The sequence below is a fragment of the Lineus longissimus genome, chromosome 10 (assembly GCF_910592395.1).
Source record: "Lineus longissimus chromosome 10, tnLinLong1.2, whole genome shotgun sequence".
Classification (NCBI taxonomy): Eukaryota; Metazoa; Nemertea; class Pilidiophora; order Heteronemertea; family Lineidae; genus Lineus; species Lineus longissimus.
The window spans coordinates 13,175,417-13,197,422 of record NC_088317.1 but is presented as its reverse complement, the minus strand read 5'-3'; the positions used below and the strand labels follow the sequence as shown (position 1 = coordinate 13,197,422).

The following is a 22,006-nucleotide window of genomic DNA, read 5'->3' as shown; positions in this document are numbered from 1 at the left end:
CCTTTAATCATTGGAGACAGTCCCATTGAGCTTCAATTGGAAAGACGATTACTGAGATTCATAGAAAACCTTACTAGATCAGGGAACGATTACATGATGTTATGTATGAATCTAATATTGTATTAGGGTACAACAAGCCTAGGTAGGAACACTACTAGAGTCTGTCTTAAATATCGTATTAATAAGTTTACGATTAATGTTGGATACCATAACATAGGTGAGGCTGAGTTTAAAGATGAGGATGTACGTGTGGCGGCTCAAGCCCGTGAGTTGTTAGAAAGCCTAGAAAACGGCAACGAAATACTACCACAGGACGAGATAAGGACGATGTTAGAATTTGTATGTACGAGTTAATTTGTAATCACGGTGTTTCTTTTTCTTTTCTGTAAATTCTGTAAACTCATGTCAATTTAAATACTCTGTACAATAGTACGAAATAAACATATATATATATAGTCTCTCAGCTTAGACCAGCAGGGAATCGAAACTGACACCACAGAACCGGGTGGCCTTAGCGAATATAATTCCTCCTTTGTATACATTTTCACAGGCCTTAGTGTACCAACACATACACTGTATGGACTGTGTATGGCTGACCAATATGGCGTAGTCCAGAAACTGGTATCCACCAGAAGTAATGGCAACACAAGTAGTGAGGCCCACATCTCAGAACAAGTTGATTCTAGATAGTCCCAACGAATTCATAATCCACTTCGCAAAGTCCTGGTAATATCCGAGCATAATATCCACTGGAAATTGATGATATTTGTAGGAGGTCCAAGAAGCTGCTGCTCGGTGCTACACATGAACTTTATACATAAACATCCGAATGCACCATTTGTGGGGTTGGTATAGCACAAGCACTATTTTTAGTGCTTGCAGTCAGTGTTACGTTCACTGGTGGTTTTGTCTTGCGCTGACGTTCTCTCCGTCTAAGCCTTTTAGCCTGCTGGAGTGGTAAGGTAAATTCCGTGGCGGGAATATCAGCCCCTGACTCCTCAGAATCCTCAGACACTTCCTTCAGCGGGCTCTTAGGCAGAGGGGCAGTTGGCGGTCGTTCAGACTCAGAGTCTGATGTCGCATCGTCAGAGACGTTAACGTCGTCACTAGCATGCTGGGACTCCGGGTCGGCAGGATCGGCAGATATATTAGTATATTTAATATCCTGCTGTTCACCTGTGCCATATTGTCCCTTTCGATTTTCGATTGATTTCATTTTCTCCACAAGCGACGCATTAGGGAGGTTCCGCACCGCCTAAGATTACGATTACGATTACGATTTCGGAAAACGTAATCGTAATCGTAATCGCGTCGAGAAGCAGCTAAATTCAGTTCCGCAAAAATACTCTTGATGTCATTCGAGAAACCCACGGCTCACGAACAGAGCGAATTTGCATTCCTATTTCATTGCAGTCGTGACGGTCTAAAACAGCTTTGGCCATGAAATTTGCAGGTCCTACGTCTGGAGTGCATAGTCAAAATATATTGTTTGTGAAAAACGTGACCCAGGATACTTTGGAAGTGCATGAAATTGACGTTCTCGATGATCGTTTATCACTTACGAAGATTAGCCGCCATCGTCGTAGAAACGAACCGAATATGCCGCAGACGATTTCAGGGCTGATGACGTTGCTGCAAAAATTGATGACGTCATACACAAATCGTAATCGTAATCGTAATCGTAGGCGGTGCGGAACCTCCCTTACCGAAATCAAATCCTTTTCGACCTGGTCAAGACGTTTCGTAAGAGTACTGACCACTTTCAGTAGCCTGGATAGTTCCGTTACGTCACTTGTGCTGTCTTTTCCCTGTATCAGCGGTTTATGCACGAATATTTTTCTAGTTCCCTAGCTACCTTTTTATTGGCTATACAGTACCCTATTGCATGAATGTCCGATACGAGTTTGTGTTTGGCTTGCCTATTCACACTGCTGCGCCTTGAAATCTGGAAACATCTCGGTGATGTTCTCACATAGTGTCCTGTGAATCCTTGTTAAGGTTTCGATTTCATATTCGCCTAGAGTGTCCTGAATATCCTGCTGTGCATATTGATAAACGTTCTGGAGCGACTCCACGAAAATAACGTCAATATCCTCTGGCGGAATATCACTGATTTCCCGCAGCTGTTTAATGATCGTACATGTAGGCGCTCTCGCGTTCCCGCTGGTCCCACTGGTCTCAGCTTCAGGTTTTCCATTCGTACATGTAGACGTAGGTAAATCCATGCCGAACCTTGCGAGATTACAATCACAGCAAAGGAGAAGGTCCCCTTGACATATCGTTACCGTAGAGTTATTCACCTTACCGGGACATCCTCCAAGTGGTCTTTCCTCACATCGTGGCATGACTGTGTCAGTGCACAATGCACAGCTACCATAGTAGGCCTAGAGTGTGCGTGTATACTCTAGACTCGATCTTGTAAGGACAGACAATACAACCCCAGTAAACCCACCCACTCCACGCGGTACTGAATAGGCGTTACTTTTCTATTGTGTAGAGGGGCCACGCGACTCCTAGGACCAAAATCAATGTGTCCGATCAACCCTGCAGGTAACCACCACTCTTGGTCAAGTCCAACTCTCTGTGATGTCATGCAGATCAGAGTGGTAACCTGGAATTGTAGGCCAATTGTCATGGGCGAGTCTTCCGAATTCTTCACAATACTATTGCATTATGAAATTGATGAGGTTTATAGGCCTAGCTGACGTTTACTGGGTCATCTTCATAAGCCGTTACTGTCATGTCATTTTTGGCCTGTACACTCTGGCTTGCTGTAGGCCTACATGTGCTGTCATGGATGTACCACCGCTAAGAAAGCGTCGACGTAGCAACGGTATCAGTGAAAAAATTCGGTATCTAACCGATTGTGAAGAGGCCTTGGCGAACGGGACAGTCGCCAGTAGTGATGAATTTGCAAATCATCACAGAATTCCGCCCTCCACCTTTCGGAAATGGGACCGAGAGGAGCTAGATGCCGTACTGTTCGAGAAAAATGGTAAAATTCGTAAAATACGAGAAAATCATGTCGGAACATGGCCTGAAGTAGAAACTAATCTCCATGAGTGGTTCGTAGGTGAAAGGCAAAAGCGTCTGGTTGTGTCTGTCTCGGACCGCCAAGTAAAAGCACTTGATCTTTTCCAAACGTGGTTGGACAACTTGGCAGAAGACAGACGGAATGAAATTGTCCGTTCTAGACCGATTCGGCATGAATTCCACGCCTCAGCAGGTTGGGTGACCGATTTCATGAAGAGAAAGAACATTTCTTTTCGGAAGACTAATAAAAACACTACTACGATCCCTGCAGACGCCGCAGCTAGAGTCGCGCAATTCAGAAATGATGTCGCTGGGGTAGTTGAACAGTTTCAGATACCAATGGGATTCTTTTTCAACATGGATGAAACTTTCTTGCTATTGGATTGTCGTCCTGTGTATACATGTGAAACCAGAAATTCAGACTGAATAAAAATCGCAGGCGAAAATAATAATCGCGCCTAATTCGCTCTCGCCAACCATTGGAACCGAGGGAATATTAGAGGCCATTATGTGTTGTAGTATGCGTATTCCGCCATCAGCTGATAGCAGACCGAACAAAAACACAAACTGGAATTCCCGGTCAACCTGACTGCAGTGATCATATACATCACATCTATCCACGAGGAGCTGCACAAATGTGGTATGCACCTTTCGGCTGACCAATGCCCACACCGTAGCCATCTTGCATATATCATACGAGGATTCTGCTGCCCTCACCCAGGACATCTTTTCTTTTTTGCCCAGAGGCAAAATCATGGAAAAACAGAGCAGTACGAATCATGGGAAGGTCAGATAAGCAACTCGTAACCAATGACAATGTAGACATGTTGCCTCCCATGATTTACGCTGTCAATCCGACATTAGCTGTCGCCATTTTGGTTTCTGACCCAGCCAAAAATCCAGAAATTACAAAATCAATGCTATGATTATATCTACGGCGTCATTATTTCATTAGAAAACAAAGATACAATGGCATGTATCTATGGTAACGTTTCATATGCTAATCACAATCTCTCAACCCTCCAAGTTTCTCCTCCTGATTGGACAAATACTGGAATCACATAGAACCTCATAGAAAATAAATAGATATTACTCATTTCTCTTATTTCAAACCTCCAACAATAAAAAATGACAACAGAGAGTCAAGTCACAGACCACAACTTAAATATTTAATTTGTTAGATTATGACTCAAAACATTATGCAAGCCTCAGTATTGTTTGATACAATTTGATTAACCTCGGATCCTGGACTGGACTCGCTACTGATACCTGCATGGCGCTCCGACCAATATATTGTTACAATAGAGGCGAGAACCATCTGAAGTCCTTAACCGAAACATGAAGTTTATGCCATGAATGAGGATACTCATTGTCATAGCCTCGTTTACAAGTACGAAGTATTTTCCCGCGAATATTCAAAACTGCTTGGCTCCTTGCCAGTTAAATAACATGTGACTATACACAAAATAGAAAACTTTGATGGAAATTGTAAATCATTTTTTATCTATCAGGGGAAACAAGCTGATGATGATCAAATAAATCATTCATGAGAAATCGTTTTGTTGCTGAAGCTTGCATGACGAAGTTAATGCTAAACCTTTTCTTGTGCTCTACTGCGCCACCGTAGTTTTCTATTTAGACCAGCGATGACGTCATTTCTGGTGATTCCCTACGTTGTCCAATGAGCGCTTTTTAAAATGTGCCATTTGGTATTGTACAGTATGCAATGTATTTTTTCAGCGCTGCCAGTTGCCGAACAGAATGCCGTAGCTCCCTCAATTTCCAATCAATTTTTATGGGAGTGACATTATTGTATTGCTTAGAATGTCTTTTTACTCATGAAAGAATCGTAGAACTAAAACTTAATAGGCGAACATAATCATGCCGATTCACTGCACATACTGTGGGAATTCTCCACTTCAAAATACATCAGCGATGTCATCGCGAACAGAGCATGCACTTCCGATATCGTTTTCACAGAAATGTGGCCAAATTTTCAAGAACTAATTTCTGAAAGTAGTCCCTAAAGACCTTATGACTACCACTGAAACGAACTAGTGATAATATCGCCTACCAGACTCCTTTTTAAGCAGAAAATTGGGTACTTGAGTGTCATTGAGATTATTGCACATGGCGTAAACAACATGCCGCCATTTTGTCTCCGCTTCGGTATTTCGTACGCCGCTTATAATGCACCTTCTCAATTAAAACCAACACAATAAGGCCTTACATCGTTGATTGAATAGGAACACCACACAAAACACAATAAAGTGGGGGTACAATCGATTACGAAGCTGAAGTGAACAGTGATTTATTCTTGGAGCTACTGCTTTTGTTGTGTAGCTGCCATGTTTTGAGAACTGGCAAATAGGAGACTTCATTGATGGCTGACGTCATCGGGCGGGAATTTGAATCGGCAGAAATAATTAAAAGGCAGGTAGCGCCCTCTCCTGTTAAAATTTTGAACTTTTTCTCAATAAAATAGATTTTCAAGAATTTTATCTTAATATTAGAGCATATTTCGACTAATTCTGCTGCTCCTAGGCCGATATAGGCCAGTTTCCTTCATGCACTCTCGCTTGCAGGAAGTAGGTCGAATGGCGACAAATTTTGTTTTGAAATTAGAGTTTGACCAGAAGTATCCAGAAATGCAAAATTGAAGTCTCTAGGTCTTACGGTTACAAAATGTGCACCATGGGTTTAACGGATGGACGGATGGATTGATGGATGGATGGATGGATGGATGGATGGATGGATGGATGGATGGACGGACGCCACTGAACAACTTATTTGACAAGCTCGGCTGACTTAGTCAGCTGAGCTAAAAAGACTGCTGAATGTATAATTATTTCCATGTATTAAAAATGAACAAGAACAAGAAAAATATATTTACAAAATTAACATTTCACCTTATCAAATCCAACAACTAAAAGTCTGTTCACACGTTAGCAAAGTTCCAAAGCTCCCTCCACTCCGGGCTCCACTCCCTAGGTGCGGTCACTTCCCTACAACAGCTCCTCCACCTGCCACCGGTCTCCCGACAACACACGTAACACACGTCTCTCCGAACTCCTCGCCCGTTACCACACGACACAACAGTGTCCGTCCCGACACGCAGTCGGTCCAAGGCTACTCCAGTAGCCACCAAGCACGTAACTGGTTCACAAATTAACGATCTGACGACACCTTGGCCGCAAAGCCAACTCACGGTTCGCCGACACGATGGCAGCCATGCCAAGGCGCTCCAATCCTCGGCTGGACGGAAATAAACAGGTGATAACACCACGACTCTCCGACACACAGCCGGTTCACATTCCACCAGGAATGAAGGTTGGTCAAACGGAATTGATTTCGGCACCTACAATGTACAACTTCTCCCTACAGAGGTCAGACTGGAACTGCCCACACCCAGTCCAGCTCCAACTAATGAATCCAAGAGTTATATAAGTCTATGTCCATGAGTAATCACACAACGTCCTGAAGTTACCAAAGTCCTATTCAACACACTCAAGCCAAAGGTCTAAATTAACATGTAATAATATGACTGAAATACCAGTTACACATTCAGCATTATGACTAAATAAAACTAATAAAGCCAACAACTGAGGCCTGACATAAAGGCCTTTGATGCCATTCATCACACCATCCTTTTACTAGACTTGTATGCATGCAGTCGGTCTGTCATCATAGGTTAAAATGGAGTGAACTTATGATAGGCATGTGGTAATGGTTTTTCATGAAAGTTTTGGCCGAAAAATGTCAAAATAGTGTATTTGCAATTGTTAGAAACGGATATTTCAGCCCTATGCGACTAGAGGAGAGGCCATAGGCATATATGTAGCTGATTGCCCCAATATTAACGATTATGTGCTATCTTGGTTTATTCATCAAGGATACTCGGGCTACTGCCAGGATATCAGAATATCCCTCATTTCTTGCAATTCACAGTCACAGTCATGGGCTTACTTTAGGAACAATGCAGCTGGTCTATGAAGGCCTAGAACATGAACAGGTAAAATAAAGAAGATAGGTCTATTCTGATCTCCTGGCAGTGGCCACAGATGCAGAGGGGGAAGCGGGGCGGGGGGGGGGGGGGACAAATGCTCCCAGGTGCCTCCGAAAAACCTGTTTTCACGCAAGTTTTGGATGAAAATATGACAAAATAGTGTCTTTGCCCCTCCAAGGGACTTTTGCCCCCAGGACAAAAAAGCTAGCTCCGCCCCTTGGCCAGGTAATGCAAGGTTTACAGGTTTTAGCCGAACAGGATCAACCTCGTCCACTGCTCTTTAAACTGTTACTTCTCTATCATCAAGGCCTACTGTCACTGCGCCCTCCCAACTACACTCGCGTGAATTGGTGGAGCAGGGTACTGATTGTGAGTGGACGCCTTGGTTTGGCAAGATGAGCTAAAGGTCTCATTAGAGTCACTTCCCAATAGAGATCAGAATTCAACAAGACGGAGAAAAATAAAAAAACAATACTGTGGAATCCCTCGGGAGCTAAGCCAGTCTGCCTCGATTGACCAAGCCAGTCTGCCTCGATTGACAAAGCCAGTCTGCCTCGATTGACAAAGCCAGTTTGCTTCGATTGACCAAGCCAGTCTGCCTCGATTGACCAAGCCAGTCTGCCTCGATTGACCAAGCCAGTCTGCGCGCATACTGTGAATACCAAGTCACAGTTTAAACAAATGCGTATTCATAATAACCGCACTACGGTATTGTGTGACTGTTGATTTCGAACTGGACCACAAGTAATGACGAACGGCGTACCCCTTTAAAGGGACTTTATAGGCAGCAGCTAGGTAGGCAAGATTAAGTTGCACAAAGTTACCAATAGGGGATCTCCCATCTCAATGTACGTCAAAACTATTCACGCTAGTACGAGGAATATATTTAGTTGTGAATCATACATGACACAGTGTCCTTACCTTGGATAGAAGTCACCCGAAGATGGCCAAAGTCCCCTGACCTACTGGAAGCCAGTTGGTATGAAAAACAGCATACCTCATGGCCAAGTTGTCCCTTTATAATCGACTGATTTCACCTTTGATCACCCTACGACACTCTTAACGTCTAAATGGTCTCTTTCCTATGGGAATTTAATCATGTCGAACTAGACGGGTTTCTTCATTTTTCCTCACTGCTAATGTCCAAATGAACTTTATCCTGTGCGAATACATTCATGTTAAAGGGACAACTTGAACGTATGATTCACCTGGCTTGGTTGATCATACCCGTGCTTGCCATTATGCGTGGCCACGTGGTATCACACTAATGCTGATCTTAAATGATAGTTTTCGCCTGTGTATAAGCAGTTTTGGCCGTTTATGGAAGCCATAGACCTACCATCCGGACTCTCATCCGTTTGCGTCACCACTATCAAGCTTGACAAACCCATGAGGGATTAAATTGATTTTCCTGTTTTTCTCGACACGCTCTCTTCGTGTATTTTTAAAATACGTTTACTCCTGGGATAGCCAAGGCAAAAACAAGCTTTAACTCCACAAATTCTCAAGTACTTTTCATCTACCTTTTTCCCGGCTCCATGGCAAAACATCAATTGTCACAATTTAAATCGTATTGTTGCTCAGAGTAGGAAACTACTGCAGTTGCTGTGATCGTTGTTCTGCTTCAGTTATTTGTCCAAAATCGAGGCTACTTGTGTCAAGCGTTGGGGGGGGGGGGGGGGGGGTGATTAAGCGATGCAGACCTACTGCCGTACTGGAAGCCAGTTTGTTGTATGAAAAACACCATACCCCATGACCTAAGTGTCCCTTTAAAATTGGCTGATTTCACCTTTGATAACCCTTCGACACGACACTCCTAACGTCTAAATGGTCTTTCTCCTATGTGAAAACATTCATGTCAATATAGACTAAGTTCATCTTTGGTCATTTTATGCACTGCTAATGTACAAATGGTGTTTCTCCTGTATGAATACATTTATGTTGAACTAAACTTATTTCACCATCACCCTGTCTCAATGGTCTCTCTCCGATGTGAATACATTCATGTCAAAGTAGACTTAGTTCATCTTTGGTCACTTTATGCACTGCTAATCTACAAATGGTGTTTCTCCTGTATGAATACATTTATGTTGAACTAAACTGATTTCACCATCACCCTGTCTCAATGGTCTCTCTCCGATGTGAATACATTCATGTCAAAGTAGACTTAGTTCATCTTTGGTCACTTTATGCACTGCTAATCTACAAATGGTGTTTCTCCTGTATGAATACATTTATGTTGAACTAAACTGATTTCACCATCACCCTGTCTCAATAGTCTCTCTCCGATGTGAATACATTCATGTCAAAGTAGACTTAGTTCATCTTTGGTCACTTTATGCACTGCTAATCTACAAATGGTGTTTCTCCTGTATGAATACATTTATGTTGAACTAAACTGATTTCATCTACAGCAACACATTCAATCGAGACCAAGAAGTATTTTATTTATTTTTTTAATCACAACATGATCTTTGTTAAAGTGGTCTTTCTCTCATATGAATGATTACATCCAAGATTAGGTGACGCATGAGATTTGTTGGGGTTCATTTCTTTGAAAATTGCTGTCAGCTAGGTGGAACGTGAGTTATCCACACAAGATCAGTGAAATATCAGTAAAATACAACAAACGTTGCAATAGAGCAGACTGGATCATAAAAGCATCCATGGACTTCCGCCTACAACCACAGGCACTTGAAATTAAGAGCCCAATAGCCCCCCTCCCCCAAAACACACAGTCCCCCAATCGACTGACAAACACCCCCCACTGACAACACGCACAACCATTCTTTACGTGTGTTGTTAGTGGCAGTGGGGTTTCGTATGGGGGGGGGGCTATATTGAGCTCTTTATTTCAAATGCCTGTGCTCCAACTACAAAATATACAAATATGGTAGAGGTATCAAAACTTATAACCTTAGCTTTATAAACATCTTGACAACTCATGCCCTCAAAGTGATTTACTGCCATTTGGTGCAATGGGTCACATGTAATAGAGAGGTTGCGCACCATTATGACTCCCACTCCCGACTTCAACCAAGTTGAGGCTGACAGTCATTTAGACAAATCTTCAATTTAACTGAATTATTAAACGCTTTCATATTGATAAATTTCCTGTTTCTACACAATTATTTTTGAAATTACAAATTGGACCTGCGAATAAGACGGATATAATGAAGTCGTCATCCAAGTCGTGGGCAATCACTACGACTTGGAATACAACTTCATGATTTCCTCGTTATGCACAGGTCCGATCTGGAATTTTAAAATCCTTGCACATGTACATGTAGTTTATTTATACGATGAAATGGTCCAGGGACCATGTGCTCACCTTGGGTAATGTAATGCATGTCATTTGAAGTGGGTGTGGGGAGAACAGTTTCTGGCTAGTTTCACCAGCTTTGATTCCATTGAATAATATTATTCTTCTCAGCTCAATGGCACAAAAGAAAATTACCGGTACCATCTAAGTATAGCATTTTGGTTATAAAGGTGACTGAATTTCAGGGTTATTGAATAGTGTACATGTCACATGGAAATTGGCTGACATCTGTTCAACAGTTTAGGAGTAATAAGACTTTGTTGGATTTTCAAGATGACGGCCTGGCAACCATATGACCATGGGATTTGACTGAAAATTAGGGATATTGATAAGAGTACATAGACACATAATCACATGAAGTTTTGTTGCAATTCGGTCATTAGTTTCGGAGTAATAGGACTTTGTTTAATTTTCAAGATGGCCGCCCTGCAGCCATATTCGTCAATGTATTTGACTGAAAATCAGGGATGTTGTAGAGAGTACATAGATATACAATCACATGAAATTTGGTTGCAATCCGACGTTGTTTAATTTTCAAGATGGATATTTGAAGTCGAGCCGGACAAATGTATGGGGTAGAAAAGAGGGTCCCTAGATACAAGTCCTAGCAAGTTTAGAACCTTCTAGCTCAAATAGAAACTAAACGTGCCACCTATCGGTGATTTAGTGAACCTTGACCTCCGTGACCTTGAAAAGTAGGTCAAATCAAAACCCGGGTGATATATCATTTAACCTTATTAGATACACCCACCACAAAAATCTCGTCACTACGTACAACCATTAGCTTTAATGAAACGGCCAGGGGCCATTGTGCTCACCGTATAGATATTTGGTGCTTTGGAATTCATCCAAGTTAAGAAACATTGTACATGTATAGTATAGAGGTCAAACCAAAGTCAGTATGACATGTGATGTATCATTGCTTGGAGTAAGTACCATAAGAATATCATCAAAAACAAGTCACTAATAAACGAGATATTGCACTTTTTACCTATTTTAGTTTTGGCCTCCTGGTGGCCTCCTGGTGAGTACCAGATCAGATCGAAATTCGATGTCCGAGGTCACATGACGTAGGGAGTCATGTGTACCAAATTTCAAGTTCATAGCTTTAGTGGTTAAGAAACGTGCCATAGTAACAATCAAACGACCAATTTACGCCATTTGACCTCTGTGACCTTGAAAAGCAGGTCATATCAAAAACTCATATGATATGTGATGTATCCTTGCTAGGAGAACCTACCATAAAAATGTTATTGAAAACGAATCACTAATAAGCGAGATATCACACTTTCTAGGTTTTCACCTTGGTCCCCTGGTGGCCAAGTCAAGAATCAGACCGGACTGAAATTCAGGGTCAGAGGTCAGCTGACCTAGGGGGTCCTTTGTACAAAGTCTCAAGTTCATAGCCTCAGGGGTTAACAAACGTTCCACAGTTACGCTCAAATGGCCAATTTACGCCATTTGACCTCTGTGACCTTGACAAATCAAAAACCCGTATCATATGTGATGTATCCTTGCTAGGAGTATCTACCATAATATTTTTACCAAAAACTAATCAGTAATAAGCGAGATATGGCACTATCAAAATTTTTGGTTTTGGCCCCCTGGTGGCCAAGTTAAGAATAAGACCGGATCGAAAATCAGTGTCACAGGTCATCTGACCTAGGGGGTCATGTGTACCAAGTTTAAATTTCATAGCTTTAGTGGATAAGAAACGTGCTATATTTACACACAAACGGTCCATTCACACCATTTGCCCTCTGTGACCTTGAAAAGTACGCCACATCGACCTGATTTTTTGTCAACATGTAGAGCTATATAACAGGTGTCTACATACCAAATTTAAAGACTATAGGACGAATAAAGACAAAACGTGCCACTATCGGTGAAATTTTAGAGTTTGACCTCTGTGACCTTGAAAAGTAGGTAAAATCAAAAACCCGTACGATATGTGATGTACCCTTGCTAGGGGTACCCACCATAAATTTTTTGTCAAAAACAAATCAGTAATAAATGAGATATTGCACATTTAACTTTTCGGTTTTAGCTCCCTGGTGGCAAAGTCAAGAATCAGACCAGAGCAAAATTCAGTGTCAGGGTACATATGACCTTGAGCATGATGTTTACAAAGTTTCAGGTTCATAGCACAAGCGGTTAAGAAACGTGCCACAGGATACAACTGACGACGACGACGACGACAACGGACACAGAGCTATCGTATAGACTCCCCTACGGTGAGCCAAAAAGGCAAAAACAATTTCCAAGATGGCCGCCTGGAGGCCAGCAAGTAGGTCATATCGCGAAAAAGACAAATTGGTCTGGGCATATTGCCCAAAGCTACCATCACACCAAGTTTTAGCCATCTAGCCCTAGCGGTGACGAAACGTGCTCCACTAAACGACGGACGGCGACATCCGACAGACGCCACGGCAGGGTATAAGCTCCCCAGAGGTGAGCTAAAAACGTTCATCACTAAATTTAAATCGAAGTTGTCACTAGATGGCAGTAATTCACTCTTAAAGTTAAAGTTGGAGTGGGAGTCGTAATTGATGCACAACGTCTCACTATACATACAGGTTAACTGATGCCAGGAGTAGTCTTTCAAGAGCAGGCAAAATAAGAGACTAGACCTTTTTCAATATTTTCAGGATGACCCCAAAAACTAAAATTCCTGGCTCTTCACAACACATACATGTACAACGCATGAAATACTCAAGGGTCTGTCGGATGAAACTAAAAGCCATGGTCTCTTGGTACCCGAGTGTATATGCCAGGGCAAGTAAAAGATCCCACATAGGTGGACAGTAGCCTATAGTGGACACTATACCTCCGGCAAAAATCCAATTAGGATTACGACGCCGGTAATGATGATATGATAAGCTAAGCCATGCTAGTTAGGCTTAGCACCACACTTCTGACACCTCCTCTCATTATCTGCCAAATCAATTTTATATTTTCCTGTACAGTATTCACCATTATCATTGACAGCCATACAGGTACGCCTACTAACATGATAAACTCCTTTCGCGGAATTCTGTTGACTTTTATCTTCATGAGTGTCACTGTCATTGCAGCAGAGTGTCACAGTTTTGTTCCTTGGTTTACCACGCCCTCTTAATGTACCACGGTCAACTTTGCCACCACGCTGTGCACGATATGGAGAAAAATCGGCATCGTCAATATTCATCTTTCGATTCTTACGGTCTTTCGTCACAACATTCGGCAGAGATTTGGCCTTATTAGTTCCCTTATGGATCCCTTCATGACAGATCAAGCTGTCCTTCCGCTCAAACTCCTTTGCACAATACTTGCAATTGTAAGTCCTGGCAGTCGGATGAGCCTTTTCATCATGCCGTCTCAATGAGTCATATGATTTAAACACATTATTGCACTTCTCACACTTAACATGATTACTAACATTTTCAGAGCGCTGGTTACATTTCTGTCCAACATTACTTCCAACGAATTCTTCATCGTACAACCTGTTATGAAATTTAAGTGCCTGGTCAGACAGCCCCGAAGAACATAACACAGCTTCTTTTCGTTCAAACAGACAAGCACATGAACAGCACCGTATCAAGTTCTTTCCAGCATTGGAAACATGCCTCCCCATAAACTTCATGCGTGAGAACAGCGTGCAACATTTGCGACATTGGTTGTGCCCGTAGGCATCTCTGTGCCTTGTCAGGACCTCCACCGAAGAAAATCTCTTCTCACAAATCCTACATTCACACATACTGCCACTCTCCAAATATGTCAAATGTTCTATTCCTCGTCCATCTTCCAGATAAGATTCTTGATAAAGGCCTGAAAACACACTGTCTTGTTCCTCAATGTTACATACATGCTGACTCAGAGAGTGAGAATCACAAAAGTTACCTCCACATTTTTGACACCGGAATATGGTGAGGTTTAACTTTACTTTGTACGACTTCTGTCCAGCATCGTCAACGTGTGAAGTTTGATGTTGAATAAGTCCCCTATACGACCCGAAAGACTGATTGCACTCATCGCAAATGAAGATTTGGGCCTCGTGGGATTCAGCACCTGGCTTGTTAGACGTATTTTCTGATGTTAGCGTGTCCAAATTCACAAAGATAACAGTTTTATCTGATACTGCACCCGTATTTTGACATCTTGGAGCTGACTCAGGAGCTGCAAAGAAAAAGAATCTCTTGTTACATTTACATGGAGGAGATCAGGATGTTAAGAGTCAAGGAGTAGAGATTCTGTATATTGCCAAAGATAAACAGAGCGTTTGATTACTGGCACAGCAGAACCGCATGCGCGCCTAATTTGGCCTGAACCCAAAATGCCTGGCATCAGTAACAGTTAAGTACCATAAAAAAGAATTCCCAGATCGGAGCTGTGAATGCTACAAAGAGCACAGTGGAACCTCCCTTAGCAGAATTCTCTCATTAAGGACACTAGTTTTGGTCCCAAATTAGTTGTTTCCATTCAATTTGACCTCTCTAATCAGGACACCAGTGACCTCTCTATTAAGGACAGCACTTGTCAGTCCCGGGGGTAGCCTAGTACTTACGAGGTGATACTGTACTTGCTATCCTCAATGACAACATTTCTCTCTTGTTTAGTTAAAGTCCTTCATTGTCTTATTTCATGTTTTCCAAAGAAATGCATGCGATGCAATAAAACAGATTTGTTTGCATTGCAAAGCCGTCATTTTCAGAATGATTTTAAATCTTTTCTCAAATGTCACAACTGGCAGTCAATTTGAGATGCAGTAACCCACTTTGAGGGTTGCTCACTTCTGCCTGGCGCAAGATGAGGCATCAGTATTAATATAACACTGAGGTGGTGCCTACCAGTGCAAGGACTACGCTGGTAATCGACACGCTAAAGCTCACATCGAGGAAAATCTTTGCTTTGAAGAGGCAGTCATTACATTTACAGGCCCCTTCGAACCAAATTCGAACAATTTAGACCCTCCCAAGATTGGGCTTATTGTTCTGTTAGCTTAATCCCAGAACAGATAGTCGAGCATTACAATGCAGTTTCAGCTCTTGGATAATGAGCGGGTTAAATCAAACGATGGATAGCACGCGATATGACCAACACTGGTCAAACTAAATACATTGTAGTTATGAACTCATTATTTTTTAGTCAATTTTAAATTTTGGAAAAGCCATTTGTTAGAAAATACATTTGTAGGCGAAAAGTCTAGTTTCCAAATGCATCGCAGAAAAATGATGTACCCCTTTTTTTTTCATGACTGGACGATCACACAACTGATATTTGCTTATACGAGGATTATAAGACAAAATCTTGATAATTCGTACTGCTCCAAAAGGCGTTTGGTTTTATCTTTAAGGAGCTGTTAAGGCCTGTGTACACTAGCAAAATATTAGCAACATTTTTACAACATTTGCGGTTGCAACAAATGTTGCAAAAATGTTGCATAGTGTGTACAGAGCAAAACGCGTCTTACAACATGTTGTAAAATTGTTGTAAAAATGTTGCAAATTAAATGCAATGCAATTCTTTGTTGCATGTTGTAAAAATGTTGCAAACTCTTCAGCCAATCAGAAATAGGATTTGGGTCATGTGATCTACCTGAGGTCATGTGACTTTAACAAGCGGCTGGTATGGCAACTCTCAAGTGAGTGTCTTGCTTCATAATGGGTGGTGAAACCTTTTCAAGAAGTTCTTCGAATGCAGTTTTATCCATTCGCAGGAAGTTTTTGTATGATGGCTTGTCATGCAGTCAGCCGTAACTCCTTTAACAGGCAGGGATATGCCCCATGATCCACCCTCATTTTGATCCAGGGCCTGGTCTCATTGGTTTATTTCGCCGCCTCTTCCGCATCTCAACAATGACAGCTTAAATTGCTGCAGAAGCACTCAAAACACATCTTCTCTCCTTGGAATTATCCATTTCTCCTCCAAAATACCTATTTTCCCTTTGTTCCCACTAAAAAGTTTGCAACAATTTACCAACATGTTGTAAAAATGTTGCAAATTTGTTGCAATTTTGTTGCTAGTGTACACAGGGCATTGAAGGGCTTGTTGCGAAATTGTTGTAAAAATGTTGGTAAAATGTTGGTAAAATGTTGCTCATATTTTACTAGTGTACACCCTGCTTTATGGTCATGATCCTCGTGAAATTTCGAAACATTACTCAGCATTACATACTGAATGAAAACCAATTTATTTGAGCTTTTCACAGAATTCCATTGACCTGGTTGAGACGAATCTCGTCAAAGAGGACTAAATCATCCCAGAACAAACCGTCCAAGACCTATTGGAGACGGGTTTTATTGTAATATTTCCAAGGCCAAATTGTCTGGGGTTGAATGTTATTCACAGAGCACAAGCAGAACAGCAGTTTGAACAGCAAAAACAACAAAGAATGCAATGTATATCTCACCGTCTAAATGTTCTGCAATAGTGTCCCTTTCATTCTTCACTTTCCAATGTTGAGTGGACACATTCTGCAAAAAAAGATCAAAACGTCTGCGAGTAAAGCAATGAAACATGTCGTCATGAATTTGGCCATCATAACCCACCCTGTCGTCATGAACAAGGCTGTCATAACCAACCCTGTCGTCATGACCAGGCCGTCATAACCATTTCGTCATACCATTTCGTCATAAACAAGGCCGTCATAACCCTGTCGTCATGAACAAGGCCGTCATAACCCTTTCGTCATGAACAAGGCTGTCATAACCAACCCTGTCGTCATGACCAGGCCGTCATAACCCTGTCGTCATAAACAAGGCCGTCATAACCCTGTCGTCATGAACAAGGCCGTCATAACCCGTTCGTCATGAACAAGGCTGTCATAACCAACCCTGCCGTCATGAACAAGGCCGTCTGAACCCTGTCGTCATAACAAGGCCGTCATAACCCTGAACAAGGCCGTTATAACCCTGTCATCATGAACAAGGCCATCATAACCCTGTCATGAACAAGGCCGTCACAACCTTGTCATCAAATGAACAAGGCCGTCATAATCCTGTCGTCATGAACAAGGCCGTTATAACCCAGACATATTTGACAGGGGATTCTGATATAGATTCATTCATAAATTCATTCATAAATTCATTCATAAATTCATATATGATCACAAGATGTACGTGCACACAGAGATGATTGTACTAGCAAAAATCTCAAAATCCACAAAATTATTTTTTGGAAGTTTCAAAATTCAAGGTCAGGCTGTCTCTTAAACCAAGAAATATGGAAACTTATGTGGCCTGTCACAGCAAAATCAATGTCACTCTGAGCTTGGCAGGTTGAGACGGACTGGTTGTTTATTTTTGTTGGCTTGTCGTGAAATCCGAGCACATCAATTTTTTCCATTATCCACTGGTATCATTTGTAAGGATCAGATTATGTGTGACTTGTGCCTCATATTGGTGTGACGGGTCAAATATGGCCTACTGAAAATTACAGCGCTTACTCGGATTGCTAATCATGATACACTGTCATGACTGTACTTACGTCCCATCTGACCGCACTTGCCGCAGTCAAACTGTTGTGATCATCCTCGGCTTCCAGTGGTTCTGATTTTACAGCACCATTGAGGAACAGTTCATCGGAACGAACTTGGTAGTGGTTGGAACCTATCGAAAACCCCGCACCACATTCCATTTTTTCGATGTCAGAGGTTTTTGGACTTCCTTGCATAAGCAAATTGTCAGAGGTAGTTTCAATTGTTCTTGGATAACTTCTGAAATCCTGAGGCTGGGCCAAATCACCTGAATTGAGCTGTTCTTCATCAGAAACTTGCTCAGACTTGACGACCACACCATTTTCTCCTAAGTGCCGAGACCTGTCATAGTCCTGTGGTTCAATTTTGATCCGATCAAATACGTGCGTGTCCATGGTTTCACTTTGGTGTGCTTCTGACATGTCTGATGGTAACCCATGTTGTTCCGACATGAACTCGTCATAAGACCAAATAGCCCTTTGCAGCCCAATAGTTTCAAACTCATCTGGAGGTTCAGTCTTTATTTTATAGTGCAAGTCATTCAGGTCATTGTTCTCAAAGACACTTGGCTCGATCTGGTAAGCACCTTCCACACGTATGCCCGTCTCATTGGTATGCATCAGCTGGTTCTCCATTTTAGAATACTCAATATTCGTTGTTGGTCAATTGCACCTGAATTCAACAGACCGCATGGATTTTTCTTCGGTTCTCACAATTCCATGTCTTCAAAAAAGTGGTTTAATTTTCCCCATTTTTGAAAGTTTTTCAAGCCACCATGGTCCAAACCTAAAAAGAGAAAAATGTATATGTTGTCTTTATTCTGTGAGCAGGAAGTCACATACATTAGTCACACTTTGTTGAACTTGTGTACTCAGCCCCAAAAAACAGCTTTCCAACATGCTGAGAGTGAGAATCATATGTACATGTACATGTATTGAGGCACGCTTCCCAACTTTACTGATACTGAGCTATACGACACTGTCTTAAGAAGTTGGCCCTGAAGTGGCAACGGTACTGTTTAGACAATGGGAGACCGCTAAAATGTGGAATGGGGAATGATTGCATCCTAGCTTTCACGTACAGTTGGCAGATTCTACATTTTAGCAGGCTCTCATAGTTTAAACGTACCGTCACCACTTCCGGGCTTCTCGAGTGTTATATTGAGAGTCCAATGGGGGGGGGGGGGGGGGGGGGGTTATGCACTGGCTAAAACTTGTCAGAAGGACAGGGGTTTGGGGGACACCCCCAGGCCCATGTCAACAGTTGTGCGAGTTCACTAGAGCTTACACTTTACATGTTAACTCGTTCACAGGCTTTGAGAACCGTGCAAGGCCAGAATGAATGTGCATCATGCCAAAGTCATTTTGTTTTTTTCATGACACCAAAATAATTTTGGATCCCACTGCCAGTGTGGTTCTCGATGTCGCATTTGCAACCAGATACTGCCCACTGCCATTGCCAATACATGCCATGCCAGTGCCAAAGAGGACAAGTTTTGAACCGCCAAAATTTTTCAGCCCTCTCGATCGACTAATAATAAACTGTGAGATGAGAAATCGTGAAATCGCGAGATGAGTATTAAGAGTGATCATTATTTTCTGCCACAAGATTTTTTACTTCCCTGGACAATGACAATCACCATTTGTGATGCTGCTGTCCACTTCTCCATTCAATGATAGTAGGGCTGAAGATAGTACAAAGGCTACATGCAATTGCATGTTCATCTTGGGCTTATAAACCGCGAGATGCAGAATGCAAAATCGCGAGATGCCAACCTCGGTGAGAGTACCATACCATGCGCCGAAGAATGTACTGCAAATATGGAAGCTGAAAAGGCTTACATTCAGGAGACCGAGGCTGCAGTAGGGAGATATCCTTATTCAGATTCCCCTTCGATAAGGATGCTTTCTTGTCGATTCCGGTCTCTCACTCTCCAAAACGTGTCGCTACTTTTGTAGCATTTCGTGCTTGGCTGTAATGTGCAAAATGTCTCTATCATGTGCTAGTTCACAAAGTTTTCTTACGGTTTCTCCTGGATTCTTAAGATCTATTTTGATGTTGGCGCTATTTATAACACGTTTGATCTGTTCTATCCATGTAAGTATTGTCGATTCAGGTAAAATTGTCACAAACCATTTCTGTTGTGGCCGATTTTTCCCTGTTGAAATTTCAGATTCCATACCTGCCGTGAAACTGAAGCTACTCTACTCTCCTATCGGAGGAACGAAAAGCCGACACCTCTCGTTCCGCAACAACGTACTCTAATTCGAATGAAATATTCCAAATGTGGAAGTGTACAAGGCCTGCCGCAAACCGCACAGATGCCTTGTTACTGTCTTCGGCCCAAATAAAGATGTTCACGGCAGCGTCCGAAATAGTGCTTGTCATACACCAGCGGGGGCAATAAATAATGATAACTCATCTCACGATTTCGCATCTCGCGGCTTATAATAAGCCTTCATCTTGACCACAAAGGTTTTTGCAAATTATCAAGATATACTGTGAGTGTGACTGTGAGTATAATACCACGCACGAGGTTCAGGATGCTGCATGTATCAAGATTATTTTCCTGTTACGCCTGGCGGCACAAGTCACCATACACATGATTGACCGATAACACAGGGCACGCACCTGGTGAACGTCTGGTCATCCCTAAAAATAGCACGGGATAGTCTGACCATCGAAACTATAGGCTATAAATTAGGTTGAATTCCACACATCGCACAGCGGAGTCAATTTCAATGGGCCAAACAAACAAGGATAACTCCCTACTACAACCTCAGTCTCGCCTTTTTAGGTTCCATTATCATTTCAATATTTGCAATACATCCTGCGGCGCATGATACTCTTACCGATGTTGGCATCTTGCGATTTCGCATTCCGCATCTCGCGGTTTATAATAAGCCCCTTTTCAGGTTCCATTCAAGGCATTTTGTAATACATGCTGTGGCGCATGGTACTCTCACCGAGATTGTCATCTCACGATTTCACATTCCACATGGCACATCGCATCTCGCGATTTAAAAAACAATTTAAAATAGGGGCCTAAGGCAAGCCCTCTATAGATCCACTCCACAGTTAGGAAATGTAGGATGGGGTTTTTTCAACCATCAGAACAAATCTTACGCTTGTTCATTACCTCTACGACGCACGAATCAGCAGATTAACACCCGAGATGCACAGACAATTATTTTGAACATGTTGAATTAAAGAGAAAACTTTCGACCAACACATCAAATATTTCGTGAACAGCTATACCTCATAAATGCAAGTACCAATGGGTTGGCATAAAACCTGGCGGATGGCAATTGATTTATGCAGCGGTCAATGAGATGTCTGTACCCCCGGGGCCGGGGGTTAGACACTCGACACCTATTCACCCCTTGGAAAAAAAGTGAGGGTCAGAACTCGACACTTTCTCACAAATTGCCAAACATCATTTCATCAGGTTCTCACTTTTCACCAAATCAATTGAGACCAGAGTTCACTATTTTTTCACCATGCCCGAAGGGGAGAACAGACATTAAGTCTATTCACATTTCATTGTTAGAGTAACATATTTTGTAAAAAAACCATCGTAAACACTACAAAAATTAGTCCAGGTAACCTCGACCCTACGGCGCGCTAGCGGATCGGTCGAGGGGGGTGCGTCGATTCACTATAAGGAAGGAAGCCAAAATGTACAGCTGATGTACACTGCACTGAGCAATACTGAACGCTCTGGTATTTTGTAGGCACGAGGATTTCTGGGAATCCCCTTCTCATTTTCAAAAAGGAGTTTGTTTTCACAATAAATATTTGGAGTAAGTACTAGAGTTTGGTCGATTTCATCATTACAGATTAAGTAAGCTAATATTCTTTTGTCGAAATCGGTTTTGAAATTAATGTTTTATTTGAAAAACTCGATAAACCACGTGACCAGACACCGGAAGCCAACGCCCCCAAATCTAGTTCGTGACGAGAGAAATGTCGTGACATACCAGTCTCAGTAATGTGAATGAATGAGACTGGTTCCGAACGAAAAGAATTACCAGCAACCTTTTGCTGCCGGCAGCCATCTGTGCGTAACATGTGCGTCAGCCGACGATCCGCATTTTCTTTTAATTTCTATTTCTTGTGGTTTATCGCTCGACAGAAACTCGACATTTGCAAAATCCGGCTACCCCAGACATTCGTCGAATGTTCGACACCT

At 42.1% G+C, this 22,006-nt stretch overlaps 1 protein-coding gene across 3 annotated transcripts; it reads right to left on the bottom strand.

The window, feature by feature from the left end:
- Positions 1–9,210: 9,210 nt before the first annotated feature.
- LOC135495102 (zinc finger protein 331-like) lies at positions 9,211–21,003 on the bottom strand. 3 transcript variants are annotated; one of them, XM_064783520.1, is made up of 4 exons: positions 20,941–21,003; positions 17,826–18,600; positions 16,750–16,813; positions 9,211–14,516 (listed from the first exon to the last, which is right to left on the bottom strand). In XM_064783520.1, exons 2-4 carry the CDS (start codon positions 18,447–18,449, stop codon positions 13,252–13,254), a joined length of 1,953 nt encoding a protein of 650 aa, XP_064639590.1. In that variant the 5' UTR covers positions 18,450–18,600; positions 20,941–21,003; the 3' UTR covers positions 9,211–13,251. The 3 variants fall into 3 exon arrangements, with proteins under 3 accessions (XP_064639590.1, XP_064639591.1, XP_064639592.1); XM_064783521.1 differs by having other exon boundaries at positions 20,954–21,002; XM_064783522.1 differs by lacking the exon at positions 20,941–21,003 and having other exon boundaries at positions 17,826–18,608.
- Between the last annotated feature and the right edge of the window lie 1,003 nt (positions 21,004–22,006).

What these genes read in the sequence shown, in the direction of transcription:
- LOC135495102 (XM_064783520.1), bottom strand. Translation starts at nt 18,449, where the DNA reads ATGGAGAACCAGCTGATGCATACCAATGAGACGGGCATACGTGTGGAA. An exon ending in CAAGTGCGGTCAGATGGGAC is followed by an intron (nt 16,814 to 17,825) that starts GTAAGTACAGTC and finishes CTTTTTTTGCAG; the next exon opens with AATGTGTCCACTCAACATTG. An exon ending in TATTGCAGAACATTTAGACG is followed by an intron (nt 14,517 to 16,749) that starts GTGAGATATACA and finishes TTTTCTTTGCAG; the next exon opens with CTCCTGAGTCAGCTCCAAGA.